Here is a 26,588-nt window from a genome sequence, read left to right on the forward strand (position 1 = left end):
TAACTCTCAAAAAAATATTCAGTGAAAGTCACAAAGTTTGTGTGGATAAACCTACTACTCTTTTCTACTAAATCTGCTCAATGATTGGCATTATAAATCAATTGCAAATCATCGGATTGAGCTTCTGATTGCAATCAAATAATGCAGGCATCTACTTAACAGGTTTCTTTACGAATCTCAATGAAATGATGTTACGAATTCTCAAGTTGCTAATTCAGCTACGATTTCGGTCTATCGGGGATAAACAACCATTATAAAATAGGACTTCTCCAAATCCAGCTTCAAAGTAATTGGAAATATTTCATTCATTCACTCTATACTACGATATTCATTAAGCTCCCATGAAAAAATATTGTACAGCTTTTAGTATGGCTACCTCACTCTCACTGCTCACAAAAATGAACTTCCGTTCACACACGCACATCAAGACCACACCCAATTTTATACTTAGCAAACTGACAAACACAAATTTGCGTGCACTCATTTATAATCCTAATGCAATGAAATATTTCAACCAAGAACATGAGATCAAAATTGTAAGAGGGTGGTTTTAATTTGGATTGTTAATGCTACATGTATTTATTGAATGTTCAATCGCATTTATTCTCCTTTTAATAATAATAATAAATCATAGTTTAATACAACATTTATTATAAATTGAATAATAATGCATTATCACTGCACAAGGAAATCTGGTATAAGCCATTTAACTTGATAGAAACACTTACACGCATCCACTTATTCTGGGAGTTAGTTGTCAAAAACATCAATTATTAATATGGTGTGAGCCAAATATCAACGATATGATTTTCCAAATAATCTACTATATTTGTTCAGAGTGTAGCAAGGAACCCCAAAATACCAGTAATGAGTGTAATCTGTTAACTAAATTTTTCTCAGAAAGGAGCATCATCCAATTAGCCCAATATTATGACCTGGAGATTTATCCATAGACAAACATATATTTGAATGATATGGTTTTATCTTTGGTTCAGGTATGACAGTTCTGCTTGCAAAGTTATTTAGGGAAATTACGATATGATATACTACGATATGACGTCACATATCAGAGTCGACATCACTCTGAATCATCCTCATTGTGAATGTGGATAGAGTTAGCCAGAATACGTAAAAAAAATAAAAACAATAACTGTGTCAGACCTTATTCCTCTATAAATAAGGAAACTTCAGCTTTGGTGCATGATCAACAAAACAATATGCAAAATGCTTTCCTTCACACTCCGTATTGGATCAATTTCTCCATTCACGATTTATTACTAAATTATTCTGTTGCATATCCACACTTTTTCACTAATGAAATAAAACTTGAATTTAAAAACTAAGATATTGATGGATATAAAATAATGCTTTATAGTTTTGTTATTGACAAAAATGAAGCCTTCCGTGCAACATGGGTTCGAAGTAGTGGAAATGTTTGTAAGTTAATCCTTATTTAATCCTAGATGGCTTGTGAAGCCCTTCAACAGCCCTACATATGAACAACTCGTCTATAAGGCAAGCAACAATGTATCTGTTGCATTCTTATGATTCGTCTCCCCTCACAAGCACACAAATTAACAGGTTTAGCCTACTTTCAGTCTAGGGTCGTAAATTATTCTACTTTCTTGCATAACGCTCTGTCTCCTTTGAATTATGCCTGCAATATGAATGTTTCATTTATTACAAATTAAGTGTACATTTAAATACTCGCCTTTTCATCCCAACATATATTTGAGATACTTATAAATATGAGCTATTCATCAGTCAATATTCAAGTTCCACTTTTTTCCTAGGTATGAAAACTTCGTCCGAGATAACTGATCACTGACCTCACGTCAGTTTCAAAATATAACTCTGTCAAAAATATCCTGTCTATCCTAGTCCTTTTGCTTCCTCTCCTTTAACCATAATTGAATCTTCATACCCTCAAAACAAGAAGTTTATGTTGTGAGTATGTTCGATAGCACCATATGACCCTAACGTTCTTAATTGAAGCTTCATTTTGGAAGTTGCGGGTACTCATTAAAAGCTCCACAATATAGAGCAGAAAGGTTCTCTTGAAACCATATAGATCCCTAATAACAATTTACTTCCTGCAGATTAAAGTAGAAGATCCTTACAATGCTCTCCAGTTTTGTTGATAACCCTCAATGAAGTATGATGACCTCAAGTTTTTTGTTCTACTTCATTGTTTCATTTCATAGTTTAGTTTAGTTTAGTTTATTTCATCCTGTGACCTCCTGTGAAAGGGGTATAAGGATTTGTCAATTTTTCACTGAAATTCAGTTTCCTAATTTAACGAATCGTTAGAGTTGAAGTTGATTCTCTGGTGCCGGCAAAGTGATCGTGGAATTTGGAAATGGAATAGAATGCAATGCTTCACCAGCTCTATCTTCAATTCCATTTTGAATCTTTCGACTCCATACTATCCTCTCATTCATCCAACTTTTTAATTCAAATTCAAATTGAATTAATTAGCCATTCATCTTGATACTTATACTAAAAAATCCATCCAGTATAACTAGTATCTGAACATAATTATAATGACGTGTGAATATGGTATAGCCTACTAAAGAATCATTTCCTACTTTATTTGGACTACGAATATACTTGCTGGCTGTTCAATTTAATAGATTGGATATCCATTATCCATGATCCATGGATAATCATTTATAATCATTATCAATGATTATCACCATTATCACCTATTCTTATGAGAATCTTTTAAAATTGTAAGATAATAATTATTTTTTCGTCAAATGGTGTGGTATAACCACCAGTAAATTTACCTCAAAATATTGATAAGTTGTCAATACTAATGCAGGCCATGATCATTGTGTAGGATCAAGCATTTTTCCAATCAATTCCGAAAAATCAGCTGTGGAACCAACACCTCAATATTAAAATGCCGTTACTTTAAAGAAAGAAACAGATTCATTTTTGTAATTTCATTGTGAGTAAAGATGTCTAGGAATAGCCATTACATACCCGATTCTAATTGGTATTCAAATGCAAATCATTCCTCTGAAATGAATACAATCGGAACAACACGCCTGCTTTGTTCATCGCTACTGACTGCCTGCCTGTAACTGTTTGGCCACGAATTTTAATTAATGCTTGTTAGGAATCTAGTCTATAAGTGTGGTCTATACAAGAGACAAAAAAGACCGGTTCTGAAAGGAAGATTGAAGTTTGGCGAAGAAAGTGAATTTGATGTTACTATTATAAGTTTGAAACGGGATTCTCTGATGTTGACTTAATTATAAATAAGTACACTGGATTTTTTTGTAGCGGGTTATTTTTGGCGGGCGAAGATGCTTCGGTACAAAGTCCGTCTGTCAACGGAAACAGGTGCCTCTGGAACATCTTTCTAATTCAATAGCCGTTGCTGCGGAAGTACAATATATACATAGTACTTTGCACAGGACGCTCCAGACATAATAGTCACCTGTGCGAGCCGTCTCATTTGCAGAGAACCTGTTGCAAATTTTACGCTCCCCCATTTCGCGGAAACAATCGCTTATAGGGATTCGCTTTTACAATAGTTATTAATGTTTTGTGATAGGCGAAAAAAATTGGGACAGAAGGTTAATAATATTCGAATACATTTATTGACCTTGATATTTGCTTTTGTTATTTTCATATCTTTGTTTCAGCAATCAAATGTGAATTTTCAATTTGAAATTATTCAAGTATTGAAATGAAAATATTTTTCGGAATATTTCTCCCTTTCATTTTTATATATTTCCTATTCCATTTATCGTATGAAAACATTGATAAATAATATACTTTTTGTTATAATATCATTTTTAACGAGTAGCAATGTCCCGAAATGAAATTAAGGACTCATTAGCCAGAAGGTATTGTATCAATGTTAAAAAGATTGGCTTAAAATATTGTTCCTGGAAGGTGGATCCTTGAATGCAATTCAGAAGTCAAACTTATATCACAATATTTCGTTCTCTTTTGCTCCAATATTCCACAAGAATTATATTAAAAAAATATAATACAACCCTCCTTGTTGAATTTCCAAGTGGCTATACAACACGAAAAATCTTAAGAAATATGGATCTGTTGTTGATTTTCAACTGTGTTTGAATGTCTCGAGAACCAATCAGAAAAGCCTTCTCTCCCAAAAAGCCTTCTCTGATTGGTTTACATGACATTTAAGCATGATTAAAATTTAAAAGAATTTTTTGCAACCGGGCCTAGATTTTCAAAAAATATTTGTGCTTTCACATTATTGGAGAGTTTATTCATTTAATATATTTTCTAAGAAATTACGTATTCTATAATGGTTCTCCTTTTTCTCTTTGTTTCAACTTGCTCTACTCGAATAATTATTATGATTCAGTAGGAACTTTGTGGTTACAACATTTATATAAATGTATATCCTAACACAATATGTTTTCCGATTACAGATTTGATGGGATCTACAGCGTTTTGTAGTTATCGTCCCATACATACTAAGAAGCGTTCTTTGTGAGTAAACATCTCATAAAATTCCTTATTAATTCGTTGTGATTTCTGTTGCATATTTTATCAATGTGATTTGAGACTTAGAACTATTGGTGCATGGAGTGGGCTACATATATTTTATTATGAACTAAGGTCCTTCTCAGTAAGGAAAGCTACGATGCTAGAATAAATATTCCATTCAACTGTTGATTGTGTCTCTTACCAAACTTTAATACTGATTTATTGAGTGGTATATAATACGTGTTCCTGGTTCTGCACCTTCATTATCACTTCATGTAATTATTGCTATTGAATAAAATTAATGTCGTCTCCGAACAGTAGCGTAACTGTATTTGTTTCAAGGCTCCACGAAACAAGTTCTTCTCAATGCACGAACTACGGTAGCACTTCGAATAGTTTTTGTTGATTTAACACATCAGATGGGATTTTAGAAATTAATAATACACGTACAGTAATTATCAAATTGATATTATGCAATTCTGTGATTCACCTGAGTACTTATATTTAGGATTTGGATATTTGAACGAGTAAATAATGATACCTAAGGTAGCAATGACTTTGAAGCAATGGATAGCCTACAGTGAATATTTAACGAAATAGGCTAGACATGAACTTCATAAGACAAGGAATTTCTTATAAAATTTAATTTGTCATATTAATGTTACTAAATAAAGTAAAAAGGATTTTCAACATCTCGTTATATTTGATCGATCATCAAGTTTTGTAATAATTAATGCATCTGAATTGGTTGGTTGATACTTGTGACCTGAACCCTATACAGCCTCATCATATAGCTTGATCCCATTTCTCCGAAATATGAAGGAAAAATATTTCTTTTCCGACATATGAAGCGTTGTTTTAGAAACGATTATAATTGATAATATAAACATAATAATTATAATCTTCAAATAATGATTTATATGAATTGTTGAGAAGGGGGGAAATGAGGCTTTTGAGTTGAACTCTCATCCATCCCTTGATTACTGTATTACCCATGAAAAATTGAGCTAGATTCCATACTCTTGTAATTGTATGGAATTTCGTGATATTTTACATACGATTTATCATTATACACATATTTTGAATGAGTGACAGAGAACATTATTAAGGTATTTTGTTAATGAAGAAAAATTGATGAAATGAGAATGATGCGGCTGTTGTAATATCATATCAAGAGACAAAGTAGTGATAGTAATCGAGTCAGACTGGGACTGGTTGAGTAATTTCCATCGAGGCGTGACGGGTTAAGGACAAATAACATGCATAATGCCCTGTAACGGGCATTTTTGATATTTTGTTTATGATACAAGTTAAATAATAGATGAAATTAACAATGGCACTCTGAGCAAGCCGAGCTTTGACATACGTCGATCAACAGAGTGATAAATGAATTTAATGGCGTTTATAAAAGATGTAACAAATATTCGTTCAACATGCAATGCATTTACAATATTCAAATAAGGCGTTAGCATCGGCCTCTCTACCTCTCTCATTATACTCTCTACTTTCATAATATATATTCCCTTTCCAACTCTTCTCAACATAAATCTATCTTTGCCACCCTCGTTCATTCCAATTCTCTCTAGAGTTCTATTTCTCTCTCTCTCTCTCTCTCTCTCTCTCTCTCTCTCTCTCTCTCTCTCTCTCTTATCCTCTATCCTCAAGTCACTCCTGCCTTCTTTCAGAGACACGCTCTCACACACTCACATACATTTCCCGCTGTGCAATAATTTTGATGAATTTTTCTGCAACTGACTCTTCCCAGTGACCTTGTTTTGGGGATTAATTCACGCGCCAAAATTCCACTCGTGCTATAAGAGCAGGTGCTACTTCAATTTTATCCTGATGCTTGGAGATAACTGTCCAAACCAAAACACTCGACAGCTTTGAACAAAGATAATACAGGTATACACAGTATATTATACATGAAAGTTTCATCTATTCCTATTGTGTCTGGCAATTGCCTTCTTCAAGCATCTTTTGTGAAATCATACATCAGGCCTATGGGACAATAAACAGGTGGTTCCATTTTTGAATTATTACGGGAGGCGAAATAATTTTATTGAATAAAATAGCAGATACAATCAACCAGACAGACTTGAAATCTATAAATAAATACTTTATTCGAATATTTATTAATTTGAAAAGCAGGTGCAGCATATGCAACACAGCTTCACTTTGAGAGCAACAATATAGGAGCATCATCATAATAAACTATGAAACATAATCATACAACAAAGTTATTTCTGTCATAAATCCAATTATTTTCTGAATTATAATAATATTATTGTTGATGATGTTTTGCTCAGTATTTTACTTTTAAATTCGATATTAGGAAATTCGATTAGCAAGGAAGTTTTACTTTTGATGGTAGTGATTTTAATTTTCCTTCATTTAATATTTATATCTGCTGTATTAGAGTGAAAATGGAACAATAAATTTCATAATATTCGAAAATGAGACATCAAAACAATAGTGCAGTCCTAAAGATTCCACCAACTAGTGGATGCTTCGTCTTTTACAGCAAAAAATAAATTAACTAACTAAACCGAAACTAAATTTCTGTTCGTCTTACTTGTTCTCTCTCATATTATGTTATGATTCAAGTGGTACGTAACTTTATGTTTAACATGTCTGCCTACGTTGCTGAGTCTCACAGTGTGAGTAATAATTATTATTTTTCTATATAGTATATTCCAAGTCAGTTTTTCCATCTAGCGTAAATAAAAAAAGGGTTTTTTATTTGAACTCTGTGGCGACATCTGGAATATAGGTCCGGATCCTCTTTCGTGTTTACGATTTGTATGTTACAGATCACAACTCCCCTCTCGCTGAGAATAACTAAACATCGGGTTCCACAGAGGAAGGGACCCTCAGAATGATGTTTTGTCATAATAAAACCCTCGCACGCACAGTCCCGTTAGCGAGTTGATTACTCAACAACTGTCTTATTTACAAAAAGCATCAACAGCAACAACCAGAAATGTCTGCGATCCCTTGCATTTCTCAACAACTGTATCTCGAGAGAAAAAGAGCTCATCCTTACAACTTCTCAACAAGTAATAGATGTCAAAAATAGAATATGGTGCCGCTGATCTAGGTCACAGGACTCCAAAGTTTTTGCATGAAGTTTTTTCATGAAATATTCTTCCTCTTCTTTCCACTTGCTTTTTTTCTCTTTTAAAATTCTCTCTCGTGAATCTCATAGTTTTCCTTCTCTACTTCTTCCATTCCATTTCTCCAACACCGTTATTGAATCTCTCTCTAACATCACCCTTTTTCTTCAAATAATCGAAACGATATTATTAATTGAAGAAACTTGAAACATTGTCAAAGAATCCACTTCATTTTTTATCAACTTGGTGTCAATGGTATGCTACCGTGGTCAATTACAAATATGTTTCAACACTAATATTTATGAGCCGTCACACTAATTCAATATGGAAATAAAATTCTTTCCACTTGCTTTTTTTCTCTTTCAAATTCCCTCTCATGACTCTCATAGGTTTCCTTCTCTACTTCTTCCATTCCATTTCTCCAACACCGTTATTGAATCTCTCTCTCTCTATCTCTAACATCACCCTTTTTCTTCAAATAATCGAAACGATATTATTAATTGAAGATACTTGAAATATTGTCATTAAATCCACTTCATTTTTTATCAACTTGGTGTCAATGGTATGCTACCGTGGTCAATTGCAAATAATATGTTTCAACACTAATACTTATAAGCCGTCACACTAATTCAATACCTATAGAAATAACATGAATATCTTGGGAATTTGGGATTAAACTTTGTTTATAAACTAGAACAGAATCATTTGAATGTTGCCTGATGGAAAAAGATTACATTTAGAACAAGTACAATGACATGTAAAAGAGTACATTTTTCCTCCCATTATATGGAAGAATTGAATTTTCCATTGATTTATTTGGAATAAGAAGTATCATGCTTTTCAGGAATCGTCAATTGTTCCCAAATTCCAGCAAATTTCAAAACTGAATGTCTACTTGCAGCAATAGAATAATGTTCGAAGTTCATGATGGTTACCAATAAATGGAAAGAATCGAGCACTGGGCCAGTGGCGGAACTTTTTCTCACAACATTTTTCAGAAAACTTATTGTCGAGTTCGCATTGCTGTACTATTCACACAGAAAATTCCATTGTGAAATTTCTTCTAATTTATTTGAGAGCAAGTCAGTCATTCAATAAAATTTCCTGCAAAGAGCATCTGACTGATATTCTCATGAATAACAATATTAGAGAACATACCTAACCGTACAACGTTACATGTCATATCAAATAGCGAAATCAATCTTTCATTAAAGTAGATCAATACTCATTCACTAATTACCTCATTTACTCAATCACTTACAAAAGTTTGCTTCTTTTGCAAATTTCCAACAATAATTTGTGTTATCAGGGAACATATCGGGCACAAAAATATAAGTAACATTCCAAGTAAGTCCAATTATTGTGTTGGATACCTAAATTGCATGGCAGTGATATAAGAAACATTTTAATAAATAGACCGTTCTCTGAAATATGAAGTGATTGAAAAAAATATTTTCATACATTTTTCAATCAATCGATAACAGAAATCAATATAGGAAAGTTAATTTACACGTTCAAGGATAGCATAGAATGTTTTATTGACTATTTTCTTCACATGAAACAAATTTTCAACAATTATTATCATTCAAGTTCTTGATTTCGATCCATAAAAACTATTAACTCGTCCTTAACGTTCCAAACTTCCCCAGCAACGTATATTCTACTCATTGTACTCATCTCAAAGCCCGAAAGATCATTGAGGTTTAATTATTAGTCTGATAACCAGTAGTAAAGTAAGTTCTACGTAAGATTATATTATGTACCATAATACACACGAATGTTGCTCAAGCTAATAAGTCTGCAAGATAACAAGTCCTCAGTAATCTCATAGGCCGCATTTTGAGTAACTTTTTCCGTCCAATTATCACAGAGCAAACACCTTAACACTTGAGAAATAACAATATTCCAGAGAGTAAAATGCATTATCATTAATGGTTTATCCTTACATTTCTTATCGGTATGAAAAATTTACTGAGTCACATGAGAAAAGTTGGGAATCTATAATGAGAGAGATATTTTTATTATAATAAGAGAGAGTAGGGTTGTGTTTGCACATCAAAACGTTTGTTTGTTCGCATCAAAACATGTCAGCTTGTGGTTTGCATGGGGAAAAACGGGAATGATTTACATCTCAAAATTTTGCACATAGATTCTAAAAATATAAATTTCGTGCATCTCGAAGCCCAAATTTCAATTTTCCTTCTAGATTTTTAGAATTAATGTTCAAATTTCATCATGGGATATGAATATCCTATACTATTAAACGAGCAATTTCTGTTTATATGTTTGTATTTCACCGGATCTCCAAAACGGCTCTAACGATTTTCACGAAATTCAGAACATAGTAGGTTTATAATATAAATATTCGATTGCACTAGGTCTCATCCCTGGGAAAACTCGCTGAAGGACATTTGAAGGATAATTATTATTCATTCTTGGAAAAACAGCTGATTATAATTATTTCGTCGCCTGTTGAAGATGGAAGTGAGTGAGCGAGTACATGTGTGTGGGACTGTGTCAAAATTATGACTCAGCTGTTGAACTTTTGTAATCAGGTACTTAGTGCCGGTTGCAAAAAAGCCGGGTTATTTTCAATCATGATTAATTTCAGTAGATCCATCCTTTTTAAATGGTCTTCTCTGATTTGGTTCACGTGAAATTAATCAGGATTAAAATTTAACCGGCTTTTGTGTAACCGGGCTTTTGTGTGGGAAATTTCTGCATTCCTCTGGGAATTAATCTCAATTTACTGTGACTAGTTTGGAACATTTCTGTAAGAACTATGAATGTTATTATAATTTCTTCTTTTGTAATACATTTTTTATGCTTTCGTACTCCAGAGCGAAGCTCGGTCTCCGATATTATTTATTGAAATGAGCATACCATATGTTAATATAGAACTATATAATCTAGAGAGATTACCTCTTCGAAACAGAATTGGTAACTGAATTAATAACCAGTCCAATTTTGTCAGGTTGGCATTAAGTTAAGGAAGGTTTCTGAAGAAGATTTGAGTTCTGTCATTTCATTATTTTAGTACCAAGTTGAAGAACTTATCTATACTATAATAAAGGAAAGAACTGGCTTTTACACGTACGGGATAGGAAAATTATGTTTGATGCATCATCACGTCTGAGCTACTGGACTGAAATTAACTTGAAATTTTGCATATAGATTCTTAATTAACCGAGGATGGTTGTAGGCCTACTTCAAACTCTTCAAGATTCCACTCGATTTTCAGTTTACCAAGTTTTAAAATAGACCCTTGCGGAGCACGGGTTACCTGCTAGTTATACATTTTTGATGGGCTCTCCGTAGTTTTCTCATGACAAAAAAATTCAAGAAAACTCAGCTAGTATAGTGGCTTCTGTGGCTGATCTGTAAATAATCAGCTACGATCCCTTGTTCAATTTTACAAAACACACGAAATAATGTAATATAGGCCTACTTTTAATTTTCCCACATGATTTTTCTGTTATCAGAGGATTTTTCTGTACTCTGAATTTTTAAATCATCATTTGTATGGTCTATGATTGGAAAACTTGAGGATAGTCTAAGGCATTCAGTACTTGTACATGATATATTGCTGATAAACGGCTAATATAATCCATAATAATAAAATAGAGCCTTGCGTGACCGCTGCAACTGCAAAGCTATTCAGTCATTATTATGGTTGTATTGAGTCATGATCAGTGACAGTTATAGTTTATTCCAACTCTCCATCAATTGCTATTGTTGTCAATAACGACCACTTTTGATGAATTCCTTGAGAATTTTCCAAGTCACCGCTTGCTTCGAAAGCACTTATGAATTTTCTCATGATAACTTCATGGTCATTCAGATCATCAAGGTCTTGAAAATTTTGACGATCAATATTATTCGACAATCGAACAATATTGGTGTTTATTATTTTCCATTCAATATATGTGGTGTTGATGATCACTGAGCGTGATGAGTAGTACGGTACTTGATTTACTCGATAATTTGGCTCCGAAGTCGGAATATCAATTTGAATTCACAGTAATGTATAATCGAAATTCCCATTAATACGTGATAGAATATATAATATTTTTCAAGTTTATCAGAACTTAGAAGAAAATACACTTTCTTCAAGCTAGAAACTGTAAGTTGGTGATAAGTAAAAATGGATTGGTCTCTTCATCATGAACCAATGTAAATAACATTAGCTTGGAAAATTATTTTTCTCATTTCAGTTTCCCAAGTATGAAATTAAACATAGGAATGTATGTGCAAACTATTCACGTTATTCATCCACTTAGCCTACACTTCCCTTGTTTTTTATGCCAAACTTCCAACTTACTTCAACAGTCCACTGATTTGCATGTAATTGGCCAATTGCACTGCATAAGGAACACAAATCCCCTATTATTAGACCCAAAGAGTGATACTGTATCTTTTGCGTGATCTTGTACGTAATTAAGTATGCGTTTTTCTGATTTCTCTCAAGTTTTTTACCAATATTGATTGTATTTTATGAGTTTTTGCATTCATTTTACGAAGAAATGTGGAAGCGTTTCGAGGGTTCTCACCTGAAGGGAATAATTAGTATAAGCATAGCTCATTATACAAAATGCTAAGGCATCGTATTCACATGCAATGGACGCAGAATATTAAACAATGTAAGTGGGATGTGCAGAAGTAGAAATATTATTTCTTTGACCCTCTTCAAAATTCTATGAAAAATGCCACGGGTATCATGAAAATACGAATCTATTACCTACATATATTGTTATTGGATTCAGTTAAGAGGCCATCTCCAAATACTTGTGAAACAATTCACGAAATCCAGTAGTAATCAGTAATCACTTTTAAAAAATAATAACTATACAGTGCAGAACGCACAATATGTGAATTTAATTGGATCAGTTAATCAATGAATCAGTTCATCAATGACCTCTGAAAATTAACTCTCCCCTAACATTTCTAAGTGTCAGAGAAAATCACTCAATAGAATGATACTAAATTTGTTCTGCCTCTCATAAGTCCCAGAGCTCTGACAAAAACTCGGTCACTTTTAAGACTCTTCTTCAACTCTCCAGTGAAAATAATAATAAAATAGTAAGGCTGTATGGATTTCTAGAAAGAAACATAAATTTTGGTTTGTATGTGCCTGTTTTATTCTTTCTTCCACATATTTTTATCACAGATGAAGTTCTAGATGTCATGATTTATTCTGCTTCAAAATTAAACGAGAGCTATTTTTTTGACTGCAGATGAAAGATTATTCATCCTTTGTGAAGAAAGGTTGTTTAAAGAAAAAAATAATCGGATGTGAAATTCTTCCTACTAGCTGGGTGGGGAACTGCGGATATTACAATAAATTTTAAAAACTACGGTAGCTCTCTAACTCTGTCTGTCCACTTGAACCATATATATTATTATCCCACCTACAATATCTAAAGTTTATTCTTCTCTTTATATTCGGAGGAATAGACCCTGAGAAATGTTCACGACCAACAAAATACAGAAAAGTCTTCAGTGGAGCAATAAAAGTCTATAAACAAGAAATATACTCCAGTTCGATAAAGGAACAGGACTTGGAAGTCGATAGTTAATCCTCAAGCTCCCGTATTCAGAACCGCTTGACAGCTATGGCTGCTCTCGTCAATACAGTGATGAATGGTTTATGTTTGAATGTTCAGTCCAAACACTAAACAAACGATCGTTGTGTGCGGATAATAAAGAGGTTCTTTCTAGTGTTTACTACTCGTTTCGCAAAGATTTTTTCATGCTTATACTGATGAATGGTTCTCCCAAAATGAGGAATTATTTCTGCTCGTGAAACTAATAATTTCAAGTTTGATTTAATTCTTCATACCGTCACCAGTGAAAATAATCTCTAAACACTATCGATGTAATTGGAACACTCATTATAAACTGAGATTCATTGAATTGGAAATATAACAGTTCTACAGGAGTCAAATATGAAAGTCATTAAACAGATTATCATCATTCATCTATGATCTAGAATTCCCGTTTATTTTAGAAGTAATCAGTCGGTGTAACTCTAGTACATTTCAATAAGACCTGTTTGGTTTCAGATTAATAATTATTTCAAAACATTTGTATTGCAGCTCCAAGAAATTCAAGTAAATATATAGTAATTTTCTCTAACATGCATCTGGATCTTTCCATAAGTTGAAACGAGTGTTACTCTATGAAAAGCTCATTCAACCCTTCTGTGATTGATATGGGCCATGTTTCTCAGCTAAGATATTTTTAGGCCAAGATATTCTCAGGAAACTATTGATAGGTTTTACATTTGAAATTAAAATGTATAGATACAATGTAGCATGAAGTATTTGATAAAATCATAACTTTTTCCAGTATCATAATAAATAAGTTGAATTATCTTACAAGTATTATGTAGATAACTATGATAATAATATTTGTTAATTTATGACTGATATAAATCATAGAATGAGGATAGAGAAAAGTACCTGTACCCAGAAATATGAGAAGGATAGTACCTACCTGTGCTTCCTCTAGGTTCAAATCCAGTTTAAATCCTCAAATTTGAGTGAAGTAAATTATAATTATTCTCAATTCATAATCCAGATGTATTGAAACTAGAAAATAGAGAAAAGTACCTGTACCCAGAAATAAGAAGAATAGTACCTACCTGAGATTTCTCTGTGTATAAATCCAGTGTAAACCCTCAAATTTGAATGAAGTATAATAGATATTCTCTATTCATAATCCAGATCAATTGAAACTGTATATTATAAATCATAGTAGAAGCTCCTCCTTGGTTTCCTATCAGCAATCGGAAGCTTTTCCATGATTTGGAGAGCCTTATGAGGCATTGATGGAACATGGTTAACAGTAAGTTAATGTTTTGAGCTGAGCTGACCTTCTTAGTGCGTCCGTGACCTTGCTGCTTGAATATGTAAATCACCCGTGCCAGTGCCCTCATCACTCATCAGGTCTACTCTATGCTGGAGTTCGGCAATTTCAGTGGAGAAAAAGAAAAGAAAGTTAGACATTAAAAGACGAATTCCAAATACAGTAGAACCGTTTAGAGGATACTTCGTAATTAACAATACAAATCATTATCCTTTGACAAAGGATATTGCTAGAATTTTAGTTTTCTTTGTATCCAGTCTTGATACAGAACTCCTGATTCTTTGATTCTTTGCTCCTTTGATTGATTCTTTGCAACCATTCATTCAAGGTATTTTGTTGAATGTTTCGTCGATTTAGAATTAATTAATCTGAACAACCAATATATACTGACAGTACACTGTATATCATATACACTATACTGAACAACCAATATACAGTAAAAAGGTGGGTGAATTCACAATTGAGCTTCACTAATGATTAATTTGAAGAGTGATATAAAATCCTAGGTTTCATTGATTAAAATCATAGTTTTGAATCAACTACTACAGTAATGGCTACATAATGGCCTTGCTAATATAGTCCTTGGCAAAAGGCAAATTCGGACTTTCCTATGATTTTCTATATTTTATCAAGAAAACAATATTTATACGATCGTTGACGTTATTCATTGGAGTTGTCCCTTAAAAACCTTTTTATCTTTGTCTGTTCTACATAAGAACATGTACTGGAATTATAAACACTTCATTAAGTGCTGCATCAAGTTTCTACAGATAAAGACATTAAAAAACTTTTCGATCATTGCCCAAATAAGTTTTTGAGTAGCATCAAGTGGGCTATTGCTATTGTAGGAGTGACAAGTTACAGACATTTTTCTGTACACCAATACAATTTGAAATAGCAACAGTTACGATGAAGAAAGAAGAAATGAGTCTCTCACTTTGTTGACGTAGTGAGGCTTCAATTGCTACAAATTTTCTGCTCTTGTGCATAACATAGATGTGTTCAAGGTGTGGTGTGTCAAAATTGGCACAGAGGGTGAGTGAGAGAGAGTAGGTTGGGAAAAAGAGAGGGAGAAATGCGTAACGGGTGTGACTCTGAAGAGGAAGTTATGGCGTTGTGGGGGACGAACAGTTCCGGTTAAGGTCCCCTGAAAAAGTCATTAAGTTTCACGATTGATTTCATTTAACGATTTCATTCCCAAAATATTTTGAAATATTCAAGATTTCAAGTTTTAGCTTAAGTTTTCAATGATAAATCATTTATATGGCAATTTTGGTTGACTTGAATAGCGCAAGGATATTGGATCACGTCAACATCTCACTCAATACTTAGGAACAAGTTTGGACATCATCCAGAATGATGTTAATTAAACAAAATTTCTCGCAGTCGCAGTCTCTGTTGATTTGTGTTTATTCAAGAAATATCCAGGAGATTGGAGAAGGGTCAGTGTTGATGTTAATGTTCATGTAGACTAAACAGCTCAATGGATACACTAATACTAAATAAGATGAATCGATGTCGGATCTTGATTAATTCAGTTGTACTTTTGAAACATCACTGTATTCAAGGCTGAATCATGAATGATAATCCAGTTGATTTCGGAATTTCAACAATACTTACAAATAAAATGTGAAATGTGAAAGTGCTTTACCACGGATAGGAAAGTACACTATTGTCTAGAGAGGAAAGTTCATATAACTTATTCAACCTGAACAGGCATCCAAGTTCAATAATTATTCTAAAAATTTAATTGAAAATGAAGTTCACGAATGTCGCATAATGAGTGGAAGCCGTTAGGTCTATCGAGGAACAGTATATTTATCATAATGCTATTCAAGACGATGACATCAGAATTAGCAATGCAATGAAGATCAAGAAAAAACCTTTAACGACTTGTGGTCGTAATAGACCGCATGCTAATACAGTCTGCACAATGAACGTTGATAGCCCTTTTTTCACCTAATTATTGGTTTCAACGTGACAAGTTTGCTCTGTAATGGGTTCAGTTCAAAAATAATTATAGATGCAATAACAATTTGTTATCTATTTGTATCCAATATTGTTTTTCTCTACATAGCTCGTAAAATCTCTCAATCTGCAAGACATTTTTGAAGTCTCTAAGACTGACTGAAATTAGTATTGCAGACTTTCTTCCAATTCTGAATTATTCAGGAGATATTTGAATCCTCTTATCTTATTCATGTATCAATAAACCAGAAGAGCTGGAGAAAATCGCTTCCCGGTGGTTCGGCACCCACATAAAGCTATATCCACTCATATATCATCATCCGCACACAATAAACTCCTACTTCTTAAACTAATAAAGCAAACGTGATACGATCAAAAACAATAATTATTATATACAAGTGGTAAATCTTAGTACACCATTAATTAGTCTTAGTACAGTATTAATTAGTTTTAGTACAGAATTAAATTACGGTCATAGTACAGTATTCAATTTCTCTTTGGTACGATTCAATTTAAGATGGCAGTCGGCTGCGGCAGATGCAAGATGCCACACACATACTATTCACTGACACGATGTATGAAAGCTACTGTATTATGTATTTCATATTGAACCCTTTGGTTCAAACGCTAGCCACAATATGTAGATATTTGTGTGAGCTGTAAGGTGAAAAATCATACACATGAATTGAAAAGAACAATTTGAAAATTTGTAGTACCCTTATTAATTTGTAAAGAAGTAGCCCATTCAAGTGAAGTGTTTTTTTTTCATACACATGAGTATACAGGAGTTGGTGCTCATTGGAATCGGGTATAGTACAGTACGAGAATACTGACCAAAAAAGGATTTTCCATTTCTATATAGGCCCAAAGTACATCAATATTAGGGATGGTGATTATGTACAATGGAGGGTGTTTCCTTGAGTTTGATCAATACGTACGCAAGAAAATTAATATTATGCTAAAACATTTCCTTCACTCCTAGTAGCAGGCTACTATGCTCCTTCAAAAGATTATGGATATTGAGTTGTTTGAAAACAGAGGTTCAAAGTATCATTCGAGCATGAATAGCGTTCTTTTGTTGGTGTTTGGAAACAAAGCCCTCTACAAAACAACGAATATAAGTAGTCAAATAGCCCACAGCAGTCGTTTCAGAGACTCATTAGAATTCCAAGTGTGCTATGAGCTTTTGCGAAGAGAGCTGGACACTAATGATTAGAAACAGAATGAGTATGACTCACTTCTTCAGAATATTAAGCCTGAGTTTCCTACCGAAAAATAAATAGGTGTGAGATTGAAAGGAAATTATATATGTCGTTCCCTACTTCTCATGCTGCATTTTGCAACAGAAATGCCATTCGTCGATAAAATCACAATGAAACTCTTTCAACTTTAAAAGTCTTGAGTTTTCTTTAAGACTGTTTTGACAGTAACAGCTTTGCTAAAGATTTATGATTTTTCAAATAGGTTTGAATTTTTTATACTTCATTTCCACGGGTTTGTTTTTCATTGAGGCTACTTGAATGAGGCTTGAAAGAATAAGTTTTGAAATAACAGTCTTAAAAATCCCACTTGCTAGTGAATAGTGAGTTCAATATAAGTATGCCTACTGCTGTTACTAAGTTGACATAGGAAAAAAGAGAAAATCCATAGTGTCACAAGGAGATGGCATAGTTCGTATTTCGCTTAAATGTATACACTAATAACTCATGATAATCTCCTACTTGCATTCATGACAGACATTGCAGCTTCAGATTCAGACAAATCAATGTTATTATATATGATAATGATATATGACAATATGATAATTTGAAAATTGTCTATTTCATCACTAGATTCATTTTGCGAAAGGTATTAGAGATTATTGAAATCTCGACTGATAGTTATTATAATTCAATGCTACCACTTTCATACTTCTTGGATAGGTACATATTTTATAATAAACTTTAATAGTTTCAGTTTTCCCTATCTAGGCACTCGAAATGTGAAATTTCCTCAAGTTTTGAAGCTATAGAGTAAAAATCGATTATAACTACTATAAACTCGTCAATAACTGTGCTTTTTCAATATATGGAGAGGTTCCTCAATCAACAAACTCCATCAACTTTAATAGATTGTGTTATCTCATTGTTACAATATTCAGAGCTACACTTTATGAATACAACTTCAGTTTTTCTTGCAAACTCTTCAGTCAAATATTCCAATTTTAATAATACGTAAGTTGTTTGTAACTTATAAAATTATTAATTGTTTTGAAAGAACAGAAATTCAGCTAGAGGATGTGCGTCTCCTATTTTCAAGCACGTACAATGTTGAATTTCCTTGTATTCCGCAAACAGAAATGAATGGATACGAGAACGAAATTGTAGTTTCTGCACGATCTGTTCCCAATAAGCTTAGTTAAGTTTCAAATTATTATATTTCAGTAGAATCAATTTGAAGTGATTCAACAGTTGAGGCTTCCTGGAAAATGTAACATGCTATTTACTGATTATGTATAATGTCCCTGATAGTTGGAATTAAGATTTTTACAACGCAATTCTGCATATCTGTCATTGTTGATGTTCATGTTAAGAAACAAGTAGCTTATAGATGAGTCATTGATTTATTGTTCTGATTGATAATATAATATTTTGTATATTGTTCATATTATGTAAACTTATGAGACAAGGAAGAAGTTTAATCGAATAATAAATTATAATACAATTTGGAACTTTGATGGACTGCTCTGGGTGGACTACAACAGCATAACATAAAGAAGAAAGAGTAGAAACTCTTCCTTTTCTGTGAATATGAGAGTAAGAACGTGTAGAAAGGTTAGCCTATATGCACCGTGAACTATTTCAGCACGGTATATCATTCCCCGGATAATAAGTTAGATATAAACAATTTGTGAAAGAATTTTTACAGCGGCTAGTTCTTCGTCATGTTCATATGAACTTCCAAGTCCGGCTATTAACTATGCCTTGATGCTCTTATAAGTTGTTGTGATCGTGCTTGAAGAGTAGGGATTCTCATTTCCCGATAGCCTTGTTCGCTACTTAGCTGGGATACTAGAATGCTTACTACTACTGACGACTACTGGAAACTACTTCACTACTGACGACAAACGGGTTAATAACCGATCGCCGCCACCATCATGTCTGGAATACAAAATAATGTAGTCAATAATGTTGTAAATACAATAATTGTATTGCACAATCATTGATGTTGTGTTGACAATTATTGCAATGTTGACGAGTACTGTCTATTTATTGCAAAGTTGCAACTATAATAAGAATAGTTTCATCCTGGAAAAGGCCAGCAAAAGCATTCAGATCCTGAAAAATCCAGGAAATTCTTACTGTAGCTTTACTGCTATAATAGTCAAAGTTTTATCATAACGAAGCTCATTGTGACAGAATAAAGTCAGTAAACTGTAGTAGTATTTCTATTTTTTTCAATTTTATTCATTAAAATCGATGTAATTTTTATGTGGATTTTTTATGTGATTGTTTGAATGGGAGCACATTAAAGAGTCACATTAATGCGACTGGAGGTTCAAAAATATAGTCAGAGAGATCTCAGAAACCCTTTTGAGAAGAATTTCACATTTTGAGCTGAATTAAAAATATTTTTCTGTGAACTTTGGGAACATTCACCCAATTAAGAGAACTGGATAGAGATATGATTAGTTTTAGATTTGTGAAATAATAAAAATTGTTAATTGTAAAATAATAATGATGAAACTATGATAAAAAATGTAATATCACGTATTAACTAGTTGAGAAATGACGCGCGCTATTTATTACCTGTTAATATTATCAATCAAGTCAATTCATTGCTGATGAATACTTGTATTATTTTCTCAACCATAAATCTTTCAAGCTGAGTAATTCATCCTTGATGGATGATATAAAACTACTTGTAGAAAACAATAGCCAATTTTATGTCTTGTAAGTTTAACAATATTATATTTGAGTTCGACTGATGGAGTGATTGGAAATTTCTCCTCCCAAAACAATCCTAAAAAGATTCATTTATTAATCTAGCCAGAACAGTTTCTAACAGCTGCTGTTTATCACTTTTCAATGGAAAACTCAGTTGTAAACGACTGATTATCAGATATAATATGGATTTAAATTTTTTAACGGTTCTTTCATCTCCATTCCAACCATTTCATTAGCGATGGTTGATTAGTCAAGTAGCGGTACTTCCCAAGTATTCTAATAATGCTCTTTTTAATTATTATTTTCATTATCTTATGCCTGATACCAACTTTGAACACGGAAAGTAGATAGGCAACATGATGGCTACTGAAGAAGAAAAGTGCATCAAGAATCGGTGCAAGTTACCTGGAACGAAACATTATCAATATGTTACATTGAACGATTCACACACACACACTAACTCGTATTTCGTGAAATATATCATAGATTTTTCTCCTTCCTGGACCAGAAATCTTCAGCTCTGAAGACAAACAATTTAAAAAGGCTTTAAACAATATAAACATATGAGTTGGATTTAATGATTCATAACAGAATCTACCCTGTTCTGTAACAAGGTTGTAAAAATGAGATCGTTTTTCGAGCAGAGAGTATATGGAATGTAAATATATTCTTTACTCTCTTATTTCGAGTACACGAATTCTTAATTATCACTTCATTACTTATCATACAAACGATTGAATTCTGTTGCAATTCAATTAAGATGAATGTGTAGAGCTTGTGAGCTAATCTGTACACTGTCCACATATATAAACAGAAGGTACATAAGCGAGCATACTAAATTTCTAAATAACAGCATAAGCTTGTTTGTTACTTGTGTAAGGGTGATGGAATGTAATGATTGAAGAGACTTTGTCAATATTCCACTTCATTTAAACAAATTATGGAAAAGTTCCGTACGGTACCATGAATATTCACTCTACAAACTTTATTAAAAATGTAATGATGATATGAATAAACAATCAATCATGATTGAAGAGACTTAGAATGTTGTCAAAAATCCACTTGATTTGAATAAAAATTAAAATATCTTGCAGGAGAATGCTTTCGTGTGTGCTCACACATCATCAGCTGTAACTTACACACTGTAAGCAGTAAGTTACACTGTAAGTTACACACACGAAAGCATGCTCCTGTAAAATATTAATTTTTATTTAAATAAGGTGGATTTTTGACAACATTTTATGTCTCTTCAATTATGGAAAAGTTCCACAACATCAACATTCACGCTACAAACTTAATTAATCAATTATGAGTTTGGTGTGATATGAACCAAGTAGCCCACCAATTTTCCAGCAGCTCTTCATCAAGGGTTTCATCCAACCGAGCTATTGTATTTCATGAACTGTTATGAATTAGAAATTCATATTTTGGTTATAATTTGAAAAATAAAAAAATTGTGTCTTCATCATCAGCAAAATGGAATTCCTCGTTGACAAATTGGACGTTTGAGTGATGGATAATAGCCGAGTGTCTACATTGATTTGAACATTCTGTATAATTAGGAGAGGCGAAAGGATGTAATCTCGATAAAATTATGATTAGCCTGATAACTAAATTCTAAATCATGAAATTTTTGTAGAATATCTTTTGTCCAGTATCAATTATCCATACCAGGCCGATTTTTACTCTTTAGGATAAGCAAAGCAATCAAGACATACTACTATCATTTTCACTGATGTTGGAGGTCTTGGATTGATTATTGCTGAACAACTGACCACTCATTGTTCTGAATGGTCAACTTTCGGCGTAGCAAATCAGAGTATAATTGACTCGGTCCATGATAGAAGGTGGCCTATTAAACACTTCGATTGTCTCCCATTTGCCAAAGGCTGTGCGTCAAGGTCTTCATAAAGAGAATTCGCTCCAGTGAGCGTTTCACCCCTTTGGGGTTGAACTGACCAGAACAGCTCTCTCTTTTCAAGTGTGGAGAATTTCAACGCACACATTCGATTACTTTAATCGAAGGTGTAGTAAAGTAGTGAGCCGATTGACAGAGTGATACTTAAATTAATGATGAATAGAAAATTAACTGTGGGAGAGAGATTTGAAGTTAACGAGTGAGAAAAATTATTGGGGTAATACTACTTCTGGTGCTTCATATAGAACCTTGGTTGAGAGGATAACAATAGAGGTATTTTTATCAACTTCCTGTCATGTCTAAATCGATTCAATCAAGAATATAGTTCTGGTTCCAACAGAAAACTGATTATTTGAATATGAGCTTCATATTCCAGCCGCTTCTGATATCAATCACTGAACCCAAAATTTCAAAAAGCTTCAACAAAAATTTACTTTAATGCAAGTAAACACACAATAAAAATAATCAATCTGAACATTCAAGTAAGTTGATGTAACATTCCCATTTAAATGATAATTTTTCTCTTTTATGCTGAAAATATGCTACAAATAATTTCCTCCTCGTTCTGAAACGTCAAGTTGTAGTAGAGACTTGTCGCAATTCCAAAAAAACTTCATTTGTTTTTGAACAGCCATAAAACCCTTCGAACCGAATTTAAACGGAAATTTGTCTGAATACTGGACTACAGTTTCCGGAGATACTATCCACTTGAACTCTCCACAGAATGTTCCACTCGAAGCCACTTTCACATAGGACTTATTAATTAGTAGTCTGATGGTGGATGTAGCGGAAAATTACATTCAAAATGGGAGTATTGAGATCGTGAATCTTGAATTATTAGGAAAGTATTGCATTATCAGGTTGAAAGCGTAACTCAGGTAAACATTCAATAACAGTGTAAGTTTGAAGTTCGTTTGAAGCGTCACTGACAATCAGTCTCCAGTTTAGAACCAGTGAGAATAAAGTACGGTAACTTTTGATAATTATTGTTTTCCAGAGTTATATTGGATAATTTTGTGACTGGATCTTCCATTTGAAGTCAATGGAATAGAACAACTGTAGAAAGATAAGACAAATGGAAGTCATCCAGCATGGTTTACTATTCCCCACAATTTTTTACAAAATACAGAGAAAATTGTTGATGAATCTCAGCTGGAATGTACTATTCGAGGATAGCGCTGGACAAACAAAGATCGAAGGCGTAGTTTGGCGAAGTGCCTGAAATATTCGGGATGAATCAAAGATGACCAGAATAGAACACTCTGCTCTGGCCAGCCAAGCACCCGATTTCAAGAAGCTATTCTGCAAATCTGTTCAGTTCAACTCAGACTAGCTGCGGATTGTGTTGTTGAAGTATTTCCTAAATCAAATTTCATCGTTTAAATGTGTGGATAAGTGTCTAATCTCGTAACAATTTGAAGTAACAGATTCGATTGAGCAGGTAGGCAGACATGGGGTGCTGGTATTGTGGAACTAGAATGGTGCTTGAAATAACAATATTTTAAATGATGGGTCAATCACTAAAACCATAAATGTGATTCATATGGGAATTTAACGAAAATTCGTTCGGAAAAAATCGATTTTGAAAGTTTCATAATTTTCTACTAGCCTCTTAATTACTGAAATTCTAAGATCTTTGGAAACTACTTATTGCATTCTTAAATCTTAGATTAAAGTATATAGAATGCAATCGTAATGTAAACATGAGGTTGAGCTTCTTTTGTTTCATGATGAGTCATCAATGTATCCATCAATGAATGTGTCGTTCAATGTTCTTGAACTCATTTCTCATCGTAAAGGGTAATTTTTGGCAATTTTTTTAAAAGAGCGTTTTTGTTTATGCCACCGCGGCCAACGACCAAAAAGAATAATATTGATCGTTATAGAAGTGTTCACAGATTCATTCTGACAATGCATGAAGAGTACTAAAAGAATCAATCCATCTAGATCTAGGTTGTCGGCTTTATTGATTTTCTTCATCATACGGCATCAGTGAAGTCATTTGCGATGTATATGGAGCTTTGTTAGTTTATATTTAACACGGTGTTACAGTGTTAGTTTATAGCTAACACGGTGTTACTGTGTTAGTTTATAGCTAGTTAGTTTATAGCTAACACATTTTTACCATGTATAGTAATAATATTCCAAATGCCATGTTTTGACTACTTCTGCACAAAAACTATTACTACCATACATGAAGATTATAATAATACGAGATGTGACTGAAACTCACTATGAAAAAAGGAATCAAAGTTAATTCATTACAGTATATGATTTTCTATGTTATAGATGTTGATGACGGTGTAGGCTACCTCACAGGAAGAAAATCCAAATGTTTGCAGCCCCATTCGCGCCGGCACCGATGAAGCAATACGTTACCAACGATTCATGGTTCACATAGAGGTACGATTCTCTACTTTTCCAGCTTACCTTGTTACTTATTTCCAATCTGTTTGATAGCGCTAAATCAACTTAATTGTAGCATAGTCCGTAGACCAGGCTTTAGATTTCATAAAGTTGACTTGTATGCATTCAACTTCACTTTTATCCTATTATATTAAGCGAGCGATTTCTGTATTTTATATATCTGGTTATCTTTATATCTGGTTATTTTTGTATCTGGTTATTTTTATATCTGGCTATTTTTAAATCTGGTTATCTATGTTTTACGGATCTCTAAAACGGCTCTAACGATTTTTTCGAAATTTGGAACATAGTAGGTTTATGATATAAAGATTCGATTGAACTAGGTCTCATTCTTTGGAAAACTCGCTGAACGACATTAAAAGGATAATTCATCCTTGGAAAACAGATTATAATTTCGTCGTCTCTCGATAACAGAAGATGCGTGTGCCTGTGTGGGAGAGAGACAGAATTATTTCCAGCTGTGTAGTCATAATCAATCAGCGAGAAATTTTATCTAGCTAGACAATTTAATCGATTTGATCAACATAATCTGATTTGTTGACATGACATGATAATCCTCGTAAACTAGAGTATATCATAATTTTCAATGTTGATCATTATTTGACAATTTCAAGTGATTAGTGAGTGTTATTTTGTTATTCAATTTGGTTTGTAAATAATCTAATTTTTTTTTTTGTTTTCAAATGTTTGAACAGAAAATTGAACTTGAATTCAAGTGTATGGAACATAACCTACTTTCTGGACTATTTATAGCGTATAAATCAAAATTCGGGAAAGAAACAGTTTTGGGCTGTGCCTGTTAGTACTTCCCCAATCATTTTAAAGAATTGTGTTCGGTTTATCAAAAGTCAATAAATAAATAACGAGCGAAGCTCGGTGCCCCGATATTATCTTCTGAAGTACCACATACAAATGGAAATATCATCATAGACTTTCTATTGAGCTGAATTATTGATCTGAATTTTATCTATAATGATAGGCGCACACAGATCGTCATCGGACGGATCGAACAATTAGATTTGATGCATTGTTTTCAATTTCAACTATCTGCATCGTATAGGTATGCGCACTCCAATTGAAAACAATGCATCAAATCTAATTGTTCGATCCGTCCGATGCGTGCCGTCCGTCCGATGACGATCTGTGTGCACCTACCTTAAAGGGGAATGATTGAAAGAACAGATTACTTATAATAAATAGAATGTTATCAGGTGGAATTTTTGAAATTACTCTCTCACTTGTCATAACGGAGATTCTCCACTCACCCAATCAATAACCCACTGAATCTCAGTACCTAGGGGAACGATAGCACGGCGTTTCTGACTTTGCGCGTTGTGAATTTGATATTGAGGAGGTCAAGGCCAGGAAAACGAGGAGCTTGCATTTCATTGAGAATGTGAGACTGTCAGTAGTAGAGTATTGTGAAGGTTGGTAGGGGTGTGATGGAATGCTGACGCGCTGGAGGGGATTAGTCCAACTACCCCATGGTGTGGGAAATTCAAGGGTCGAGTAGGGGTGGGGGTGAGCTTCCTGCGACGCGAATCAATACGCAGTCTGGCCTGGAGGCGCCGCTCTGCTTGTCACTAGTTGAGAAAAATGTCTGTCGTCTCCTTGAAAGAAGGATCAAGCTGCGGAGAAAATAGCTGCAGACTAGATTGTATATTATTGAAAACTTGATTAATTTGTCAAAACTTATCTAACTGATTAGACTATCCTAGTCATAAGACTTACCTAGAGTAAGCGAAAATTGATAATTTTTTTAGCACATGTTGGTGCGCAATTTATCTGAGCTGTACCTAAAATTCGTTAAACTCGTATTTTGTAAACTTCAAAAATTCAGAATGAGTCGCCGCAGTTATTACGAATTTATATTATGATATAGAATAT

General features: G+C 33.4%; 1 protein-coding gene across 1 annotated transcript in view; it reads left to right on the top strand.

Annotated features, from left to right (window-relative positions):
* The window catches only part of LOC111048127 (BTB/POZ domain-containing protein 3), a 55,043-nt gene that overhangs the window by 11,303 nt on the left and 17,152 nt on the right, over positions 1 to 26,588 (top strand). The window contains 2 exon segments of the mRNA XM_039427864.1: positions 4,422 to 4,482; positions 24,564 to 24,677. Of these exon segments, the coding sequence (XP_039283798.1) occupies positions 24,663 to 24,677 (15 nt within the window). The 5' untranslated portion in view covers positions 4,422 to 4,482; positions 24,564 to 24,662.

Source organism: Nilaparvata lugens, chromosome 5, assembly GCF_014356525.2.
Source record: "Nilaparvata lugens isolate BPH chromosome 5, ASM1435652v1, whole genome shotgun sequence".
Classification (NCBI taxonomy): Eukaryota; Metazoa; Arthropoda; class Insecta; order Hemiptera; family Delphacidae; genus Nilaparvata; species Nilaparvata lugens.